We start from the raw sequence: 23216 nt of genomic DNA, 5'->3' as shown, positions 1-23216 counted from the left end.
CGTATTGGCTGTGAGGTCACAAACCTGTGTTATACAGAATATAGTATCCGGGAGCATTATATCATAAATCAGTCCCAATTACAGTTCATGTACAAAGGTTGCAACCATTTCCTTTTAGCTCGAACTTCTACAAAAAAAAAACGTTCAGGAGGAAAATGCTTAATTTCCGACTCGGGTAATGAGAAACGCGCCAAATTGGCAGCAATCATAATTCGCCCGCCCATTGAACTGCAAACAACGCCTGGGGGTTGGTACAGTACATTTTGTGTAGTACCTGGCTTTTAATTGGTGGTATGGTGTGATATCTATGGGCGTTAATGGCATGGTAATTTGTTAATAAACGGTTGCAGTGTTAGGATTCCCTCAATTTTGCACAGATTGGTGGAAACAGGAAATGTTCTATTAGTGGGGCTATGCTGCTTTGCTTCAGTTGTACAGGTTGATTATTAAACCAATGAAAACGTCTGTGATTAATTGCTGACAGAACATTTAAGTACAAGGGAACAGCAAAATGCAAAGGTCACTGTGATTTCGTTCAAGGTGATCATATACAATCATCTCGGTGAACAACAGTGGATAACCTGTTTAAAGGGTATTTACATGCATGTTTGTTAATGACTTAAAATGCACGTCAATAAAAACTAACGTGGTAAGATATACGACAGCCTTGGACAGTAATGCATTTGGAGAAACTGTTCAATTCCAAGTACTGCGGTTTCGGAAAGAGATATCACTTTTCAAAACCCCCCAAAATTGTAACAAAAGAAGATTACCGCGCGCGGTATCGCTTCTTAGATTGTGTGTTCCTATGAGGATTATTCGATGTGAATCGGGGACCGGGAGATGGATTGGCGCGTTTTAAAATGCAAAGTTTCATGCAAGTTCAGAGGCACGTGACTTTTAAATTGACGGTTAATAAGTCAACCTTATTCATGTTCCTTTATGACTTTATATTGATGTGAATGTTCATGGTTTGATGTTGTCATTTCTTCATAAAGCAACCTGTGTCTTGGACGCTGTTTATTTCTGAATATTACTTTATGGTGTAATGATTAACCTGATGCTCCTCGGCTTCCTAATGAATAAGAAACACGACGACTGTTCCATTCGCTTGATTTAAGCCACTGACGTAGCAAGGAGTAAAACAGTTTCACTACAAATGGGATTCCATTACAAATTTATAAATGACGACGATCAAATACTGATCGAAACGTTGAGTCGTTAACCACGTGTTCTTTTCATGCCACCATTCAAAGTTTCAAACCCTAAATGATATTAAGGTACGCTCACATTGTTTTCTGTGTTTTGTTTAGATAATCTTCCCATCAAGGGATAAAGCAACACATTGGCAATTGCCAATCTCTCTCATACAAACATTGGCTAAATATCTATAGGATTATCACAAATCAGGAAGTTGTGATTCAGCTAGACGACAATATTCATTCTGGTCATTGTGAAATCAGTGGTTAGCTCGGGTAGGATTTGAACTCAAATCCTTGTGATCGCAAGTCATGCAGTTTTTAAAACCACTCGACCACGGTAACTCATTGGTCAGTGCATGGAGGAAAAATTAGAGCGTGACGTCACCATGTTTTGTTAAACGCTTCACAGAAAACAGTCGTCTATTCCATACGCAACCGTCTCTCTCTCTCTCTCTTCACAAAAGTCGTTCCGGTTATGAGGTTTCAGTAACCGAGGAGGGTATGATGGAAGGACCCGGCGAGTGAACCGGAACTACTCCGAGAGAAGCTCGTACAGAGCGGAGCCGGGCATCTCAAGCCCCGGGGGCTATCGAGGCATCAACACCCACGGTATACCAGAGACGCAATCCGCTCCAAAACAACGTCTTCGTTGTGTAATTTATCCCCAGCAATATGCCTCTCCGTAGAATGGAAAAATCTATATCTTCAGGCCGATCTACATTTTTCTTCTTCTTCGGTGTATGGCTCTGTTTTCTCTTCTTCTTTTCTTACCAGGGTGAATATTTCAAGATGGTCGAGTCTCCTTGACTTGAAGATAGCGTAGCATTGTTATGCAACTGTAGCTGTATTGTCCACGACGCTGATGGCGTTCTGCCTAACTGATACTTGCACCACTTGAAACTTCAAAATCTCATCTTCAAGAAACTTATCTGCTCTTCACTAGTCATTGCATTAACACTTCACAAGTCTTGATCTAGTGGTTGAATTCTCACATGAATATTCTACTTCTTTCCAGGCCACCTACGAGTTTAGACTGAACATCTGACGTGACTCTATAGAGGCTCATGAATTACGCCAGAGATCTGCCTTTTAGCCTACGTCCATAACCACCTTTGACATCCCATTAATTTCACATGGCCCATAGACATGGAGATTTGCAGTTAAATTCGACGTACATGTGCATACATTAAAGCCAGTAACTGTATTGATCCTTGTGAATAAATTAAGGAGACCAGTCCACACATTTCATAAAGCTGCTTAGTGGTGGGATTTTGTGCTGCTTATATGTGCAATTCCATTTCAAAGCGCTTTAAAAGCACACGAAAAGGCGTGCTAACCTTCCGGTGCTTACTGCACGAAAAAAAAAAAAAAAAATGCAAATCCGCATGAACGCGCAATATTACCGCTTAATTTTTCTGCTAACTGGTGAATTGCGCTTGCACCACAGCAGATTGTTTTACTACAGTAAGCATAAAAATTTGGTTACCGTAAAGCATGGCTAATATGAAATTGGGACCTGTAAGTGTTGACCCAAATACTTGCAGACGCATTTCTCAATGATATCAGAATCAGCAAGTGTTCTTCCTTTCAACATAATACAAACAATTCGAGACTGGACATGAAAAATCATCATGCTAGCCCCGGAGGAGTCACCCAACACTTTAGCATACATTATACTGTGTGTATCTGAACCAGGCTGGGTTTGGTGTCAGACTATCGTATAGCGATACTCAGTTACCATTAGTGCTGATGAAGTAATGACACATGGCAGCGTAATTTAGGTCAAGCATGGAATGTCAAGGCACCGGACACGTTTGGTAATTAGCAAAAATATTCTGACTGAGTATTCCCAACTTATGCATAAACCAACAAACCTGTAAAAATTTGGGCTCGATTGGTATATCGAAGTTGAGAATGTATAGGCAGCACCATGGAAATGGAACCTTATGTGCGACATGGATATAACGGAACAAAAGTGCTCTGCAGCCGATTTCACGAAACGCTAAGGATTAATCCTATCTCGAGTTAGGACACGTCCTAACTTGGGATGGTTCAATGCGTCCTAACGTCTATGTATACGGAACTTAACTAAAGTCCTAAGATTAGTCCTATAAGTTAAGGGAACAATTTGGTGAAATCGACAGCAAGCAGAGCATCCAATATATTTATATAGTCAGGCTCACAACATAAATCGTTTGCTACCGCAATTAGAATGGAGTCAGTCCACCAGACTGTGAGGTGCATGTACACAATGCGCCGATAGCAATGCAATGTGGCTACTGTTAAAATGAACATCATTGCACGTTTATATGTAATTACCAAGCCAGGGGTCAAATGGTCGAGGGAGTTCCGAGAAGGTATAGTGCATGGTTTACTCGTCTGAATGTACAGTATTAACGTTGCCTGATGTTAGTTAATAGCTTGGGATCGAGGTTAAAAGTGTATGTTTCATAAATTGCACAAACAAACGTTGCACCTTTAGTGAGTATTTTGGGTAGTTTTAATACTATGGACCTATACATGGGCACGTCTCCGATGGCCTTTATGTATAGTAATGTTATCTGAAAAAATTCTTGCCCGTTTTTGTTTTCCGAATTCAATGACGTTTATGTACTCCACTCATCACCTGTGTAGCCCAAAGCACCCACAAAGCAATGTCATGCTTTTCTGGCTTCTCTTGCCCATAGGTTCGTCCCTAATTTCAACTTACCCGGTAGTTTTGAAGCGCGTCGTTCAACCTCGATACCGTCGGCTTGATACTCTTCTCCCTGAGGTAAAACACTGATCCCACCGCTGCCACCAAAAGAATCCTTCTTCAGCAGATAGTTTACAATTCTCATAAAGTAGCTGTCGGCCACCCTGTTCTGAAGGGACTGCCATTTCCTTTCTTCGTAGTTGGTTACGTCATCACTGACGTCATCGGCCTCCTCATCGTCGGCCATCTTTTTATCCCATAATTCATGTTGTAGGTTGTTGTACGCAGCCGCAGATCGAGGACGGGAGGACATCTGCTCCTCAAAGAGGTCAAGTTTTCTGTTGTTGAATGGTTGCTGAAAAACAGACAAATAATAATACATTTTACCCCTTACTTTGTTGTGCTTTCTGACTCCCCCTCTCTCTCCATTTATGCATTTCCACTTCACTGCTTATTTTGTTACACATAGTTACCTGTTCATGTTTGTCAGGCCATTAACTTTTGTTTATACAACACGCTACAGGTTATTGTGTTCAAGTGGTCCCAAATATCGGTCCAAAGGGCGTGGACCATATTCTGGGCAATCAATGTACACCTGGCTCCAGAACAACGTCTAATCCGGATCCATTAGTTTTTAATAATAATAATAATAAGACATTTTGTAAAGCTCTATGTTAAACAATTTTACAAAGGTTGCTTCTAAAGTTTACAAAGTGGTTGAATTGTGGCCGAACGGTCAGGCGCTCTGGACTCAAGCTCCGTGTTTCTGTTCTGCAGAGTGTGGGTTCAAGTCCCGGTCTTGACACGTGTGCCACTTAATTGCCTTGTCCTTCGAATGGTACGCAAAGCCATGGTCCTTGTTTGTCAATGCACGTATGAACCCTAGGGGTTTACCCTTGCGTTTTCTTGTATGATTCGCTGCCGATTACACCACAGCAATTTGTATACCGTTACACGTGGATGGGTCTTCTGATTTGCAAGAAAGCCCTGTTTATAGTTGTTGATTATTGAATTGAAGTTGAATGATCGCGTGCCAAATTGTACCAGAGAGCATCTCGTAGGCCGTAACATGTAATGAATGGGTCTTATGTGGAAAATATCCCCACACCTGCTGTAGAAATAAGCACTTACAAACAATGCATAAAGATGATATGACCTGTGACATCACATGTTTACAAAAGAGTCACAGAGCCCAGACTTCCTGCAGGCATGATTTGTACACAGCTCAATGGGAGAAAACTTAAAATTGTGTATTTTATGGAGATTGCACTGTCCAATTCTTGTCAACTTTTGATATGATGAAAGGGGGCCCATTTAAAAACTTGTCCAGCTCTCACTTTCATAGCTCTTGGATTTATGTGGAATTTATGACACAAAATGTAAACTTTCCCATAGGACCATTGTAGTATCTTGCCTGCCAGAATACATGGAGAATGCACAAGGTCACACTTGTTGTGAACAAATTTCACATGGTTTATAGGAAGCCCTGCATGTACAGTAGATGCTGATTACTGAACTGGAGTGATGAACTTATAATAAGTGACCTCGATTTGTAACTGTGGCAAAAACTACAATAATCGCCTATTGATTTCAAAGTCACCTACAGCTTTCGATGTTGTACAGAACCTCTCTTTAAGGTCAGATGTCCCTATCCTAGCAACTCGACCAAGACATCGATGTGCTCCTCGTCTCTTTTTATTGCTACCCTTGATCTGAGGCCGGTTCAATATATTACAAATCATCCTTGACAAGTCTAATTAGCTTCTTCTTTGAGGCTGAGAGATTACAACCCAACTGCAATATTTGCTGCTCAGAGCTGATCAAACACAAGGGGGGAGTTCTTCTTTCTTGTCAGGCTACTTTAATTTCTCATGTGGCTATAGGTAGTGAAGGAGAGAGGGCTGGACAATTGAAGAGGGGATCATTTATAACCATTTCAAGACGACAGGTGCGGCGGTCGATGGCTGAACCGATAAAGGGTGTTGGAGAAATATTTTCCAAAAGTATTTTTTGATAACTGCCTAAGGTGTACTAGTCCTCAAGGAACATCGAATATAAATTTTCGGATCCAGTTTTGTAAACATTATATTAAGATATGTTGCTAATTGCCATATGAAAAAAATACAACAATATTATTAGGCTATACTTTTTATACTTCCGTGCCTTTAAAGACAAAAAATACATAATATTAGTTATTATGAATATTAAGCATGAGTTGTCAATTTGGTTGTATTATGTCCATTAATTATTTCGCATTTGTAGTCCAGCGGCTATTATTACTAAAACAATACACTGTAGGCCTACATTGAATTCGTTCTTTAAAAAAAGTGCTGATGATTTATTTACAAACGAAACTGAAAATTCAAGCCGAAAACGAGTACATAGCACACATTTTAAAAAGAGAAATCCATGCTTTGTTCAAAATCCAGACAACTAAGGTATCAGACTATTTCAGTATCTGTTTGTTTTAGCACTTAATTTCGGAAAGATTGGTACACTGTTTCTTAATTGATAGCCTATTGCACACTACCACCTTAAAAATGTTTGTATGTGCAATTGGCGGCAAGCCACTCTGCGATGCACGACCGGCGCGACTCTTTGCGTTCTTATATGAGGCTACCTTTCCACAGATATCATCGAATGTAAATATTGGCATCCGCGAGTAGGCAAGACCTCCAGAAAATTGTTTTCTTCAACAACGATGTAAAACAAAATCAATTGGTTGATCTTAGATAACATCTGCTGGTGCAAACAGACATAATATCTGGATCCAGCATATTTTAACACTTTGATTGGTTTTGTATACCCGAGGAAGAGTCGGCTTGCGGTCATCGAAAGACACTATCCGTCTTGTCGAACACAAAAGTTCATCACAGATGTCTTGCATCAGCTGCTGAACAAATCTTCTCTTGTATCCCGCCTTAATTTTGGATAAGCCCCCCCCCCCTACATTTCATTGCCGTGAAAAGCATGTACTGCTTATTAATTTTTAATTTTGTACTGCTTAGTAGACAGAATTAGTAGCCAGAATTTCAAAAAGATATACATATAACTTCGGAGAACAATATCTCAACATTTTAACGAAAACTTTCACGGTGCATAGTCATCAAAATTGATTTGTCTTTTGTATTATGACGAAACATGAGCATTTTATAATCATAAACCTCAGAAAATTGTCCCTGTGGATGTCGACGTGTACGAAATCTCCCGAGAAAATGTAACCAGCTCGTAATCTTATGTAACCGGAAACTCCTTTTACGGGGATATCTTTCAGTGTCTCGCCTTCGTATCCTTCAAATTATTTATGAAACAGCTACTGGAAAGGGTTTGAGCTGCTTTCCAGGCACCGAAACCCTTTTTTCTTATCTTCATACGAAACGGATTATCGTTATAGATGTTAGATTTCGACGGGGATAAAGATTTGGTTTTACCCTTGCACCGATAGCACTGTATTCTCAGTACTTTTCCGAGTCCTGATGTGAACAAAAAATCACAGGCATATTACTCGGGTGGGATTAACGTTGCCGCACTTATATAAATAATTAAACTTAAATTCAAAGACTCTTTTCTCTGCATTGCACATTAGAACTAGGCAAGTTCTTTTTTTATAGTATGCAAGCGTAGCTACGAGGTTTTGTTGCACTTCACTTAGCAATAGCTGCTCCAGTTAAAGCCATTGGACACTTTCGGTAAACAGTATTGTCCAAAGGCCCACACTTCGTGTATCACAACTTGTATATAAAATAACAAACCTGTGAAAATTTAGGCTCAATCGGTCATCGGAATCGGGAGAAAATAACGGGAAAACCCACCCTTGTTAGCGCACGTTTCGCCGTGTAATGACATGTGTTCAAAATAAATCAGAAATTCTCGACAACGAGAATTGATAATTGTTTTAATGTTTTCTCAAAAAGTAAAGCATTTCATGGAATAATATTTCAAGAGAAGTCTTTTACCATTACCTTCTGTAAACCCTGTAAGTTATTTGTAAATCTGTGAACTTTTTTTGTTCTGTTCCGAAAGTGTATAATGGCTTTAACAGTGAACAAACAATACAAGTGACTGAACGGCAAGATGCACTCTACGCTCCTGCATCTCAATTGAAAAGTCGAACAATAAGCCTTTGGATTACTTTCCCGGTAAAATTGCGGGGTTTTGAGTCATGTTCGGGTTGCATTAGATGTAGAGCCTACGTTTAATTGAGTTAAACAAAATAAATAATGCGCTAAAATTTCAAGAAGCTTCTGAATAAGGCATTTTCCAAACCGTGACTTTACGACGGTTCATGTAATCTTGGCCGTGATCCTTTATAGTACTGAAAGAAGAACAGGATTAGAATGGAAGTATTTTGTGTTCATAATGTTATAAGGAATTTGAGACATTGCATGGTGAGGTATCAATATGTATTTGGTTTGCCAGGTAGAGTTTGTTCTTTAGAGAATTGTCTTGCTATAATATGTTCTACTACTGTGGAGTAGTTTCAGATTTTCAACATACTTCTCAGTTCTGAAAAAGAACTGTCCTGCTTATTAACTTCTATGGTCAGAATGTGGCATATCAGCTGGGACTACTGCTTTAGCTTTAGAGGATCGTTATTAACTCCACTACGGCGTAGTGAGTTCTTAATTGGTCTCAACGTTTCGACTAGCTTTGTTCTAGGCTTCGTCAGGAGACTGTCATTATTTATAATTGTGTACCGGGGATGGCAAAACTTTCGTACATGCACACCGATGTGTGTAAAAGCATTGTGTACTTTCTCCAGTACCGACTCTTGCGGAAAAAACCAAGACAGGGTCTCAGGGAAAGCACTGAGTATACAGTATTTACACACATGTGTGTGCGGGTAAAACTCTCAATAACAATGCTATTGATTCACAAATGCAGTAGTTAATTTAGTACACAGCAACGTGAACCTGTTGTGTTTCCCGGTAAAGTATAGATGAAATAATTATCGTTTCATTTCTATTCGTGAAATTGTATAATGTTTTATTGAATTTATTGTATCGAAAGCTTCAGTCTTTCTGACTGTCTTTTATGTGACAACAACCATGATGTAATTTTGTTGTGCCGAGTACGTCCCTAATAACGCTTTGGTGGCAACATTTGGAATAACAAATGTGTCTTTGAATGCGAACACTTCTTTACGACATCAATGTTAAAATAAAATACCACATATACGGCAAAAAAAAAATGCCATATATAATTAAAGCCGAATAAAATGAATGTTTGGTCCTATTGTATAGACAGACTTGTATATTACGTTCAACTGGATCAGACGCATTGAGAACGTCTGTGAGTAAGTTTGCAGTTTCTCTCCTGGGTATTCGTATGTGACCACATCCACGGTGTAAATTTTAAAAGATTGTACAGTTTTTGGCGAGTAAATCTTATAACATCAAGCCGAATAAAGTGAATGTAGTCCTATTTGATTGACAGACTTGTATAATATGTTCCACTGGATCAGGCGCTGTATGAAATAGTCTGAGTGGATTTGTAGGTTCCAACAGCCGAATGGTGGCGAAGACTCAATGCAGAGATGAGATCCAGACCATTTGTCTGTAATGAAAACCCCGCGCTGTTAAGAGGGTCCAAGTGGCGCTGCTCTCAGACGCCTTTTTCCTTTTTTGGGGCGAGTTTAATTTCAGGGAATTGAAAGCTGATGCCGTGGTGTGACGTCACATTCATCGGGTGTCAAATCTTCATCTGAGTGGTTCTTTTTCCAATCGCAAAATGGATGACGTAGTTTTTGTGTGCTATTGAACAAAATATTCTGTGGTTATTTGATTGGATTTGTGGAGAGAGAGAGAGAGAGAGAGAGAGAGAGAGAGAGAGAGGGGGGGGGGTACAGACGTTGTGCACCACTTTGCTAGTATTGGCGATACAATTGTAGAAGACTTCCCATCAGTACTAATGAACAGCTTTGGAAAATCAGAGTCGGCTTTTCAAAAGGCTGACAAATGCTAACCTTCTAGGCGCGGGCTACTTTGGGTAAACATTTGTACATTTAGACCGGGGGCAACATTTAGGGCTGGGGCTACATTTAGGGCCATGGCCCATTTCATGGTTCTGCTTAGTGCGGAATTCTGCGATTACAGCACAAGGACGTTTTATAAAGGCACCACAATAAGCGCATAATTATTCGGTAAGCATGACCGTAAATTGAGCACTGTTTGGTTAAAGTGTTCATCAGTCATAGCTTCGCGCATAAACTATTGTACTCGATGTGAAAATAGTATTATACTATAAGTTTACTTAGTAGCTGCAAAGCGCCCCAAGCATCCTATATTTATCAAACTATTAATGACTCCTATATTAATGACAATGATCTTTAAGTGCGGTATTTACAATGTCACAAATATTATTCGCGCAATTATATGCCGCTTGACTTATCTCCATTAAATATTAATAACAAGAATCGAATTGGAAAATTTATAATAAATGAAACACTGATGGGCAAGCGGTTTGTTTCCCCTGACGTTCATTATTGTATTTATTCCAATTCTCCGCTGAGCACACAATGACCAGTACTCGAACGGCTTTCCGGAGAAATAGACTAAGTTAACAATAGTCTTCACAAAATGAATTATGCAACGGCGGTTCTAAAAAAATAAATCACCCAAGCATAAAACTATTTATCCCCAAAGGACAATCACTGCACGCAATCAATCCGGTTTTATGTTTGTATCATTGTTTATCTTACTGTTAATCTAAGGAATCTTAATTAATTAACAAATAATGCAAACCGAAAGAGGAAAAGAGGAAAGCAGCGGTTGGATTGGGAGCAGCAGGTAGCCTCGCCGGGCAAGGTCGGATTGAAATAATGGCTCCCTGAGTGCCAGCACTCCGGGACTTATGGAGTACACTTACCGGGGAAGAAAACTGCACCGCGTGCTGTAACTTGACTCGACCGTATACACTGGACTGAATGAAAGCAGGTACTACTGCGTGGGTAAAAGAAAACCCACGAATATTTCATTACTCGCGTGATGCGTACAGTGCGAGAAATTATTTCAGTTCGCTGTAAATGATGGTTAGAAGCTCGATGGCTATGGTTTGTGTTTATAAAATAATGGTTCTCAAATAAATTTGACAAAATGCTTTTTTTTCTACCATCGTGAACATTGGGATTTAACAAAAGTCTTCCTAACTTAAGACTATAATCTTAGGACTTAGGACGTGGGGGGGGGGACACTCTGTTCAATATTGTGCACAGCTGCAGTCCATAGTGTCGTCAGTGCAGTAAAAAAAAGATTTTTAACATGAGACAGATTCAGGCGTTGTTGATCACGTTATAACAAACCACAAAGTTGGCAAAAATAAACAAAGAACTTCACTTAAAACTATTTACCTATAATCATGTCGTGCTGTTGATGATAGTGGCCTTTGACGTAGAGTTTATGGTCTTGTGGCCTTTCCACGCACATACTACGTCATGATAACAACGCAAAGGCTAACCACCGATCGCCCACACCCCCGTGGGTGACATTACAGTGACTTTGACTGACTCTCGACCCATTATGCCGATTAAAAACTCATCTTTATAGGTCTCTAGTTCATTATGAAGTATAGCCCTAACATGTTTTTAAGTGAACCATATTAATACAATATTTTGGTTTTCGGTAGCTCACTGATGTGTGTGTATCTACTTGTCAAGGAAATTATGTTCTTTCGAGAACTGTCTTGCTATATATTTTACTACAGCGTAGTAGATTGTCGGATATCGGGAGACTCCTCAGTTCTGTTCTGAAAATAACCTGTACTGTTTGTTTAAAGACACTGGACACTACTGGTAATTGTCAAAGAACAGTCTTCTCACTTGGTGTATCTCAACATAATTATCCATAAAATAACAAACCTGTGAAAATTTGAGCTCAGTTAGTCGTCGAAGTTTGGAGATAATAATGAAAGAAGAAAATACCCTTGTCACACGAAGTTGTGTGCTTCTTGAATTTGCTTGATTTCGAGACCTCAAATTCTAAATCTGAGGTCTCGAAATCAAATTCATAGAAAATTACTTCTTTACTTCAGAGGGAGCCGTTTCTCACAATGTTTTTTTTTTTACTATCAACAGCTCTCCATTGCTTGTTACCAAGTAAGTTTTTATGTTAAAAAATATTTCGAGTAATTACCAACAATGCAATGCCTCAAATCCCATGAACCATCTACTTTGAATTTGACTGCATTATGCTAAATTGAAAGCAGCATAACTCCTATATTGTTTTAGCCAGTTAGTCATACATACTGTTTATACAATTCTCTGTATTGAACTATTGGCAAGTCCCCTGAGTTTTTTTCCCATCCGTAAAAGACACTTGAGTTTGTGTTGAAAGTGCATTAGGGTTGTGTTGGGTGAGTCGGTCATAGGAGTGGGTAGACCCCTCTCGAACCGGGGCTTCCTCGGCGCGGCCGTGACGGACGACGGGTACGCTCCTGCTTCGAGAAGCGGCTTGACTTGTGGGGTGCATGGAGGTCGTTCCCCCGAGTCGCTTTAACAAACTCTCGGGTCAAAATATCACCAGAATATATAAAAAAAACCTCTTTGGTTAAAGGCACTGTACACTACTGGTTATTACTCAAAATTTTGACTATAATTCTAAGAATAAAAACTTACTTGGTAACAAGCAATGGAGAGCTGTTGATAGTATAAAACATTGTGAGAAATGGCTCTCTCTGAAGTAACGTAGCTTTTGAGCCTTTTATATAAGCATCTGAAAGCACACAAAGTATTACAGCAAATTTTTTTATTCATTATTCTCTTGCAACTTCGATGACCAATTGAGCCCAAGTTTGCACCGCAGGTTTATTATTGTATGCATATATTGGGATACACCAAGTGAGAATACTGGTCTTTGCGATTTCAAAACGTGTCCACTGCCTTTAAAGACTACCATCGTACAATACCACGTGTAGATTCAAACTTATTACAGCCAGTCGTGATGCAACTGCTTTATACTTGTCAACAGCAGGTGTGTCAACCACCTGCCTCCATTAGACGTTTGCATTGATATTTTACTCTTTGCTACTTCCCAATGTACTTTAAGGGCAAAGTAGCTTTATAAGTGCATCAGTCCAGCTTCCGTTTTTTATCCCAAGGTAATTTACAATTTTTGTTTAAAGGCACTGGACACCTTTGGTAAAATTGTCAAAGGATAGTATTCTCACATGGTGTATCCTTCATTACATATGCATAAAATAACAGACCTTTAATTTTTTTTAACTCAATTGGTCATCGAAGTTGCAAGAGAATAATGAAACTGAAATTTAGTACACTTTTTGCACAAAATATTGGTGTGCTTTTTCCACGAATTTAAATTTTGAGACCTCGTGTTTAGAATTTGAGGTCTCGAAATCAAGCATCTGAACGCACACAACTTCGTGGGACAAGGGTGATTTTTCTTTCATTATTATCTCGCAACTTCGATAACCGATTAAGCTCAATTTTTCACAGGTTTGTTATGTTATGCATATGTTGAGATACACCAAGTGAGAAGACTGGTCTTTGACAATTACCAATAGTGTCCAGTGTCTTTAAAAGACACATGTTATAAAAACTCCTCTGTTTTTTGTTGCTTCATTTTTTCCGCTTTTGTTTGCTCTTCTCTTTCAACTTACCTAAAATGTTTTCGACAAATTCTTCTGTCACTTTCACACAATACTTCACTTTTAAATACATCAAAATAAGAGATTTGTTAAGTCATCCTTTATTATTAGAGAAAACACAAAGTATTAATTTTCTTGGCAACAACAAATCACAGCAACTCCTCTTTCGCTATAGTAAACACACATTGTTGAAACTTTTCCGAAGAGTTCCTGTATTTGATCGAAACAGTTCAAACACTCTACCCGTCCATTTGGTCGAAACCACGGCGTCTATACAGCTTCCTCCCGCCCATTGAATCAATACCATGTGGCTTGTCGAGTGCACCCTTTTTGCTCGGCTTTGCTACTCAGAATATTTGTCTTAATGTACGTTTACTGTATATAAGACATTTCTGAATACGTTAGTGGATGTTAAACACGCGTCGATGCTGTGACAAACCCAAGTTCATCAGGGTTCAAGGTTCAAGGTTCAGAAATGTCCAAAGCCGTATACTAGGTCATGTACGAATTAGCGGTTACGGCTACGTTACGGCTATATATGTCCACGTCATCATGCGTTGAAGTATAAGACGCCCTTAGCAACACTCTTTTTATAGCAACAGTCGTAGCCGTAGTGTAGCTGCCAATTTCGGATACGGCCTTACACCATGGTTAACTCTTATTGGTTTTGTAAACGTTTTTCAACTGTGGACCTTTCCCGAACCGTGGATCCTTTTGTCTTCTTTTGTTATAGGTCCTCGGTTTGAATGTGTATTTTTACTCACAGTATGAACCAAGGGCGCTCTACAATCAAATGACGTCATCTGCATACCGTTTCGCAAATACCCCTTTTTTGCGCAAGCGTTAACTGTTGAATGGGGTGGTCTAGCTAGGGATCAAACTTGAACGCTAGCTAGACCAGCATGCACCTCATTCAACGCCTACAGCGCGCGCACCAAATACTCTGGACACTATTGGTAATTGTCAAAGACCAGTCTTCTCAATTAGTGTATCTCAACATATACATAAAATAACCAGTGAAAATTTGAGCTCAATCGGTCGTTGAAGTTGCGAGAAAATAATGAAAGAAAAAACACCCTTGTCACACGAATTTGTGTGCGTCCAGATGGTTGATTTCGAGACCTCAAATTCTAAATCTGAGGTCTCAAAATCAAATTCGTGGAAAGTTACTTCTTTCTGGAAAACTATGGCACTTCAGAGGGAGCCGTTTCTCACAATGTTTTATACTATCAAACTCTCCCCATTACTCGTTACCAAGTAATGTTTTATGCTAATCATTATTTTTAGTAATTACCAATAGTGTCCACTGCCTTTAAGATCTCTACAAGGTTAACCCAAAGTCAGTTTTTAAAGGTATCATTGATTATGGCAGTGTGTTACTCTACTTCATCTCCTCATCCCGGGCTCACGTCCAGATTGTTTTTGAGCATTCGCAGAAACGAAATATCTATAGAAACCTAGAGTCTGTTCCCCTGGAGCTTCACATGGGGTCTAAAGCCAAGGCAAGAATTGCAGTCCAATCTTGATCTGTTTGTAACATCAGCGATATTAAAAATCAAAACTTAATTATGTGGGATTGTTTGTATTATTTTTTTCTGGCATGGAGTGCAACAGTAGCGCAGATCCGTTGTAAAGAGAGCCGTATACCTTCAATGTTTGGATATAGAACTGGAAAATTAAAACCCCCGGGGCCCGCCTGGAAAGCAAACCAATGAAAAGGTTTCATTCAGAGTCGGTTTTAATGGGTCACCTTGGGTCTTGATTATTCGGTAGGCTTTGGACCAACGCAGTTCCCGATGGATTGGCGGGAAAAACAGTGGAGTTTTCCCGCGCTGCTCAATGCTGTCGATTCGCTCGGCGCGGGTTTAGCGGAGCTAGAGATAATGATAATGAATTTTCCCCCTAAAAGTCTCCTCGTGAAATATGACCTCAAGAAACATAATACATATCTCGATCGCTATACCCCCCCCCCCCCCCATGATGCTGGTCTCGTGTGGCTATGAGACAAAATAATGCATTTTCGTACATTATGATATCTGACACACACAATCACGTCAGTCCTGGACGAATTTGTGATTTTGTTAATAGCATTTTCCCCCGGGTGCTCATTTTATGGACAGGAGCGGAAATGTACACGGGGCAGGACTCTGTACAACGTGAATTGTCGGATTCGGAAATACAAGCTGCGACTTCCGAAACAAATTTATGACTTCGTTTGACTGGCGAAGTGACCCGAGTTGATAAAATGTCTTCTCAGACGAGGCGGCGAAGCATGAGTAAATGACGGCGAGGTGCTTACAGGAACGTCTTCCCTCTACCTTCCCCCTCAAGATGTCTGTAAAACAGTTTTGTAGAAAGCCTTTTGGATGGGCTCCTTGTCATTAATTGCGCATTTGTACTTCAGAATTAGAAATTTGACTCGCGTTTCAAAAAATCAATTTTTTAAAACGTCACTCAATGTTTTCCCTTTATAGCACCATCACCTTTCTTTCTTCTAAGCAACATAGTATTTCTGTCCATACAGTTATAAGGACCCAATGCATTTAAAATAGTCAATAGGCCTAATGTAACCCCCAAAATGCCTCATTCCGTTTTTAGCTAAAAGACGTTGGCCCGTTTTGGATCGAAAGCTAGCCATCTACTAACCTATGTTTAAACAAAAAAGAAATGTTGTCTTGAATACGTTATGGGCTACTCTTGAAAGCAGCTGTTTATATGATCTAACCAAAGTTAGTGCCATTTATTTTAAAGGCAGTGGACACTATTGGTAATTGTCAAAGACTAGCCTTCACAGTTGGTGTATTTTAACAAATGCATAAAATAACAACCCTGTGAAAATTTGAGCTCAATCGGTCGTCGAAATTGCGAGATATCAATGAAAGAAAAAACACCCTTGTTGCAAGAAGTTGTGTGCGTTTGGATGGTTGATTTCGAGACCTCAAGTTCTAAATCTGAGGTCTCGAAATCAAAATCGTGGAAAATTACTTCTTTCTCGGAAACTATGGCACTTCAGAGGGTGCCGTTTCTCACATTTTGTTATACCATCAACCTCTCCCCATTACTCGTCAACAAGAAAGGTTTTATGCTAATAATTATTTTGAGGAATTACCAAAAGTGTCCACTGCCTTTAAGAGTGTTCACCAAACGTTTACCTTTCCTTTAAGCGATATTTTTTGAACGGGAATGGTTCTAAAGACTTTGATTCAAGTTTCAAGTTTATCAAGAAAATACTTAAAGCTTTTGGATTCACACAAAAAAAAACTTGTTATTGTTTGTACATTCATGAACTGTCGCACATTTTTATCTTTAAATTTCCAATCCCCGTTGGACGTTCTTCTTTTAACCCCTGTCTACTGCTTATAACGGCAAGTGTGTGTTTTCTTTTAAAGAAAGGATTTCTTGCCCTTAAAGGAACATTCGAGAATCGGTAATAAACAACAGTTGCTGGCAGTATAAGTACTTTATATAATCATCCAATACATAAACTGAAAAACCTTTACAAGTTTGAAATCGACTGGCTATTTGAGTCACTAGAAAATAGTGAAAACTGATAACGCATTTACATTTCATCGATTAACAAAAATGAATAAAATGCTTACTAAGCGACGAACTCCCAAAACGGGAAATATTTATTAGTTTAATTTATTTATCATCAAATATGACATTCCAGACAGATATATTTCAAGGGATGTTTTCTACGATTATCATCATTAGACTGTATGTTTTATGTTAATTTGTGATCTAAGACGAGTTTTTGTTTCTTACCAATTCTGTAACGTTCCTTTAAAGTTGGTTGGTGTCAGAGTCGCCATTAGCTTAGCTTATTATAAAGCTGTTATTAGTATTGCCCGCACGGATAGAGTGTGAGAAAGGTTGTGATTATAATTATCTTTAAATTAACCCAAAGGATCATCATTCTATTTTGTTTTTCCAATTTAAATGCAAAGCAGGGTCTTTCTGAATTAATTTACGCGCATCTGTTTGTCCAGCGGCAAGAAATATCCCGACGGAGTTAGTAAACAAAGTGATATTAAATCTGTTGATTTAGTTCCTCTTCTTTATCGAAAAAGGTTTTGACGATCGAGTGTTTGCCTATCAATAAACACAGGTTTATTACGTGGGGAACATATAAAGGACAATGCCTCCTAAACTTACAAATGAATATGTTATACTGATTTTAAATCAACCTTTTGCTTTTGACAAGTGCACTTAGGCATCCGATTTGTGAACTCTTGCGGTAATGGACTGTGATTAATAAGAATTCCTAATGACTTCTTGGAAAGAAAAAAATCTCTCATCTCACGTTTCCAACTTTATTAGAATACTGTTAGTGTCTCTTGAGTTTACTGAACAACGTCCAACATTTAAAGGATTTGGGTACTTTTTGCAAAACACAAAACACAATGTCGAGAGATTTACATTAAACTTACACCATTTGAAGATAATGATGGTATATAGTCATTTTTGTTTTGGGTGATTTTCCCAGAAGTATGCTATAGATCAGACAAGGATGGCACACGCCCCCTTCCACCCACCCTCCTCCCAAGAGAAAACATCTTAACCATAAACTAACTGGTTTGGATACCGACTACGTAAGCCTACCAGACTGTGTGCACACACAATGCTAGCAATATCTCTCCAGTATTTGCATTTCATTTTTTTCATCAAGCGAAGCTCTTTGAGTTTGGTTGACTCGACCGTAAAACACGTTTGAAATTGTACACGCTCGCTTACCACGCTGTAGAGATCTATATCCTTATAACCGCGTGGTGGATACAAAACGGCCTTTGAAATTGTGGAGGGAAACAGAAATTGTGAGGTGGGCATGCAGGGGCGATCTTTCAGACGGATGAAGCACGATGCTCGAAAAGAGCGAGGGAACCTTTTGATCTCCAGAGTCTTAGGTGAACACAGCACTCCAACCGAGGCGGCTTGATGCAAAGGGACGGGGGAAGCAAACTTTGTTTGCTTAGTCAAGTGAGACGGTGTATGAATGGGTAGCTTCTGAATAACGGTTTCTCACTATTTCTGAACTTGGGCAGCCGGGGAATGGGAACAATTCTTGATGTTTAGCTGGGGTCAGGACACTATTGGATGTGAATGTTAGGTCGATAACGTCTGGTTGTGTGATGAACCGATTCATCTGATATCATTTTATATTCGTTTGGAAATTTGATTCCTGAGCCTTTAAAATGAAAATATTTATTGGGTTACAGAGTCAAGTATTCACTGCTTACTTATTTTAATATACTTAAATGATAAAGTTACCAAACATAGAGGGTCATTATGATTTTTTGTTATCACATGAAATGTACAAATCACTTAATATGTACGGCTTACTTCTTCAGATTCGCCAAGCTAAAGTTCTAATTTTCAAGGGTTTTTAAGGACTAATTTTGTTTGAATTTTTATTTTGTAACGATTGCTTTATATATTATAGCCTATTAAAGACAGTGGACACTATTGGTAATTGCCAAAGGCCAGTCTTCTCACTTGGTGTATCTCAACATATGCATAAAATAACAAACCTGTGAAAATTTGAGCTCAATCGGTCGTCGGAGATGCGAGATAACTATGAAGAAAAATAAACACCCTTGTCACACGAAGTTGTGTGCTTTCAGATGGTTGATTTCGTGACCTCAAATTCTAAACTTGAGGTCTCGAAATCAAATTTGTGGAAAATTACTTCTTCCTCAAAAACTACGTCACTTCAGAGGGAGCCGTTTCTCACAATGTTTTATACCATCAACCTCTCCCCATTACTCGTTACCAATTGAGGTTTTATGCTGATAATTATTTTGAGTAATTACCAATAGTGTCCACTGCCTTTAACATTGTTTTATGTTTTGTGTTACGCATAGAGGCTCCTGCATTATGCGCTTTATAAATGACTCTTAATATTATTAATCGAGTTACAAACTGGCATAGATTGAACACAATACATAAACCACCAAGTGAATTGTCAACTTAAATGCTTTCACACTTCGAGGAGGCAATAATGTTGGACATAGTTTAATTGTAATCGTAACAAGGTATTGGATTGCATCAGTTTGTGCAAATACTGGCTATTGATATGTGAACAAATACATGAAAAGTAATTTGAATAACATTTATTTTTAAATTCTTAAAGTTAAAATAATGACGTAAAGACCAAAAAATGACAATTACTTTCCCCACGAGTGGTTATAGTAAATCGACAATTTTAGTTTGACATCTATTAAGGACACTTAATGCAAGCTATACGTCAAAAATGCTGGCTTAATTTATTGATGCAATTTTTGAAACCCTTTCACATTTCCGTGGTGTATGTGGCATTTGTACAACTCTCTGTATACTGCAGGGATAAAACATGATGACGATGGATTATATAGTTGATGGAAGAGAACAGAAATTGCTTCTTCCGGGAGACGGGCAAAAATCCTTTAAAGACACTGGACACTATTGGTAATTGTCAAAGACTAGTCTTCACAGTTGGTGAATCTCAACATATGCATAAAATAACAAACCTGTGAAAATTTGAGCTCAATCGGTCGTCGAAGTTGCGAGATGTTAATGGGGGAAAAAACCCACCCTTATCGCACGAAGTTGTGTGATTTCAGATGCTTGATTTCGAGACCTCAAATTCTGAATCTGGGGTCTCGAAATCAAATCCGTGGAAAATTACTTCTTTCTCGAAAACTACGTCAATTCTGAGGGAGCAGTTTCTCACAATGTTTTATACTATCAACCTCTCCCATTAATCGTTACCAATCTTATGACTTAGGACGAGTCCTAACCCTGCACTGTAGCATGCGGACCTTAAGATTAATCATAAGTTAAGACGAGTTGCTCGTCCTAACTCGGATAAGACGAGTCCTAAGTCTTTGTGAAATCCAACCCTGGGTACTTTTGTATGAAACAAAACACAAAACATTCACAGACTTACAACACGGTTTGAAGAAACTGATGGTTGAAAGCTTCCCTTAAACGATTATAGGCTGAGGTACTGTAGTTTTTGAGAAATGAGTAAAACAATTTCACGAAAGCAATTGTCGTCTCATGAGACGAAAAATATTTAAGCATGTAGGCCTACAACGGATTTACGCGACTCCTGAAAACTTTGCTCTGTGATCTCGCCTTTTTTCACTAAAAAACTAGACGACTCATGAAACTGAACTTCTAGAGGTAAAAACTATTACATACACCTTCATTTACAGCGAGTAAGGATTCATGTCATGACCAGAAACTTGATTTACAAAAGACATCAAAGCCCTTTAATAAGTGGAAAGAACGGATGAATGATCAGGACAAAAACGAACATAACTTGGTCTCCGGTTTCGAGATTGTGCGGTCGTCTCTTCTCACTTGGGTCCAATCTGATGAAACCGCCAACCTCATAAAAAATTACCCGTCGAATTGTCATGGGCCTGGTTACACAATGCAATTTTTGCAGTCTTCTCCTGATGACGAGCAGAGTTTACTGTACGAAACGTCGAGACGACATCGGCTCTTTTCAGTGCCGACACTCCCACAAAGAAGGTTTAATACATTACCTAGTGTCCAATATTCATGAAATGTAAACGCACTGTCACACGATGCAATTTTTGCAGTCTTCTCCTGAAGACGAGCAGAGTTTACTGTACGAAACGTCGAAACCACACCGGTCGTGTTTAGTGCCGACACTCCCACAAAGGAGAATTTAATACATGAACTGTCTGATATTCATGAAATGTAAAGGCATTGTTACACAATGCAATTTTTGCAGTCTTCCCCTGAAGACGAGCAGAGTATACTGTACGAAACGTCGAGACAACACCGGTTCTTTTCAGAGCCAACACTCCCACAAAGGAGATTCAGTACATGGTTGTACCCGCAAGTAAACTATAGTTTATTCTTATTTTTGTTCACACCATGCAAAGCTACAATCATCATTCTGCAGGCAACTTGGAGGCAACCAACTACAGTACTACGATCCCCAAGAAAAATATGTCAACATACAAAGGTGAATGTCTTTTAATTTTCTTGGAGAGTTCTTTGAATTTTTTTTGCCTGTAAATTGCCTCGTGTGCCGTGGCCCTAGGGTTCATTGCTCTATGATACCTACTCAGAGTTTTCGCCGAGAGTACACATTTTGTGAACCAATATTTACACTTTGCGGCACCTCGCCTATATTGCTGCGCTGACTGTGGTCGAAAACTCCGTCATTTGGCCTGAGTTTAAATTTTACAATTTGCGAGAATATATTCCCCCTGCTGTGCGAACACGTAACTATGACGTAACTATGACAACGCATGTGTCCAAGCTTTCATAAATTATATTTGGATTCAGAATAAAAGAGAATGTTGTTCATAGTCACTATCTCCATATGAATTAACCACGCGTCAAAACACACAGTTATGGTCGACCGGGTAACAATGGCTAATTTGCTAACAATACAAAATTGCGGGGAAGTTTGTAATTACTTGTGGTTGATTGATATTTGGCTGCATTCAACCACATTGAGGAACCATGAAATCAAACAATAAACGAAATCAAAGACAATTTTCTTTGAAAAGAAACTCATGAATTCACCCAAATGAAAAACGCGTCCACCCACATCGCCCAAATTCGGCACCAAAAATCTCACCCCCCCCCCTTCTCTCTCTTTTCATTTTTATTTTATTTTAGCTGTTTTTACAAGCTTGGGTGTGTTGTTTATTGTACAGTGACCTAGACTGATTTACACTTCGAGAAAAAAATTGCTAGGGTATCTTGACTTTAACAAAATGATTCTTTAATTGACAGTTCCATCCACATCGCCAAAATTCACCAACAAATACCACCTCTCTCTCTTTAAATTTCTTATCAATTCCACTGCCATTGTTACCCACTCGTAAACCTTTTTATTTGTGTTGTGTTTTAGACTTCGAAAGATTCTGCAAACGTCTCTTGACTTTACCAAAACAAGACTCTACAGATAACAGGTCCATCCACATCGCTAAAATTCGCCACCAAGTACACCCTCTTTTTTTTCTCTTTACATTTTAACTGTTCATGTTGACACACTTGTTTATTGTGTTGAGTTGTGGTTTAGATTTCGAGAAAGATTCTTGACTCTACCAAAATTACTCTACAAGTACATTAACATCGCCTAAAGTTGCCGCCAAATCTGTTCCCCTATATCTTTTCATACCTGCTTTTGGACACATTTAGACTTCGAATATGACTCTGCAAGGGTCAAAACGCCCGGCCATTGACTCGTTTGTGTGTGCACATATCCCCCAATAGTACTATTACTCTATAATACACGATCTGTTTCAATAATTTAAAAATATTGCACCGTACTCACCCAGTTATTGTGTCTCTCCGCATCAAAAGGGGCCGGGGGAAAGTGTCGCGGTGCCGGGTCCCCTTCACTGTCATCGTACGGCGAGGCTAAAACACCAACAGAAGAACACACCAAAACGAGTAGTAGTCCACATAATATGGCTCTAAAGTAAAATTGCCCCGGCGGGCCACGACTCATGATGCTAAAGGTTTGCCTCTATTAGCAGCAGTAGTTTTTCTCAACCATGCGTTGTGTATGCAAATAATATAGGCGAAACTGAGTAAAAAAAGTCCACTGGAACTGGTTGCTTTAGGAGTGAGGCCAGCACCCATGGCCAGCCGAGTTAAATACCCGCCAACGCATTGCGATTTTTTTTTCTTTCTAACCGGACCGCGCGTGTGTTGTGCCAGACTTTGTGTTTACCGCTTTACCG

General features: G+C 39.2%; 1 protein-coding gene across 1 annotated transcript in view; it reads right to left on the bottom strand.

The window, feature by feature from the left end:
- The window catches only part of LOC117303797 (neurotrypsin-like), a 37146-nt gene extending 13930 nt beyond the window's left edge, over positions 1–23216 (bottom strand). The window contains exons 1-2 of the mRNA XM_033788158.1: positions 22805–23216; positions 3913–4252 (exon numbers count right to left, since the gene is read on the bottom strand). Of these exons, the coding sequence (XP_033644049.1) occupies positions 3913–4252; positions 22805–22981 (517 nt within the window). The 5' untranslated portion in view covers positions 22982–23216. The remainder of the gene's footprint in view (positions 1–3912; positions 4253–22804) is intronic.

This window comes from Asterias rubens, chromosome 20 (assembly GCF_902459465.1).
Source record: "Asterias rubens chromosome 20, eAstRub1.3, whole genome shotgun sequence".
In the NCBI taxonomy this organism is placed as follows: domain Eukaryota; kingdom Metazoa; phylum Echinodermata; class Asteroidea; order Forcipulatida; family Asteriidae; genus Asterias; species Asterias rubens.
The sequence above is the reverse complement of the archived record's forward strand: the minus strand, read 5'-3'. Positions and strand labels throughout refer to the sequence as shown.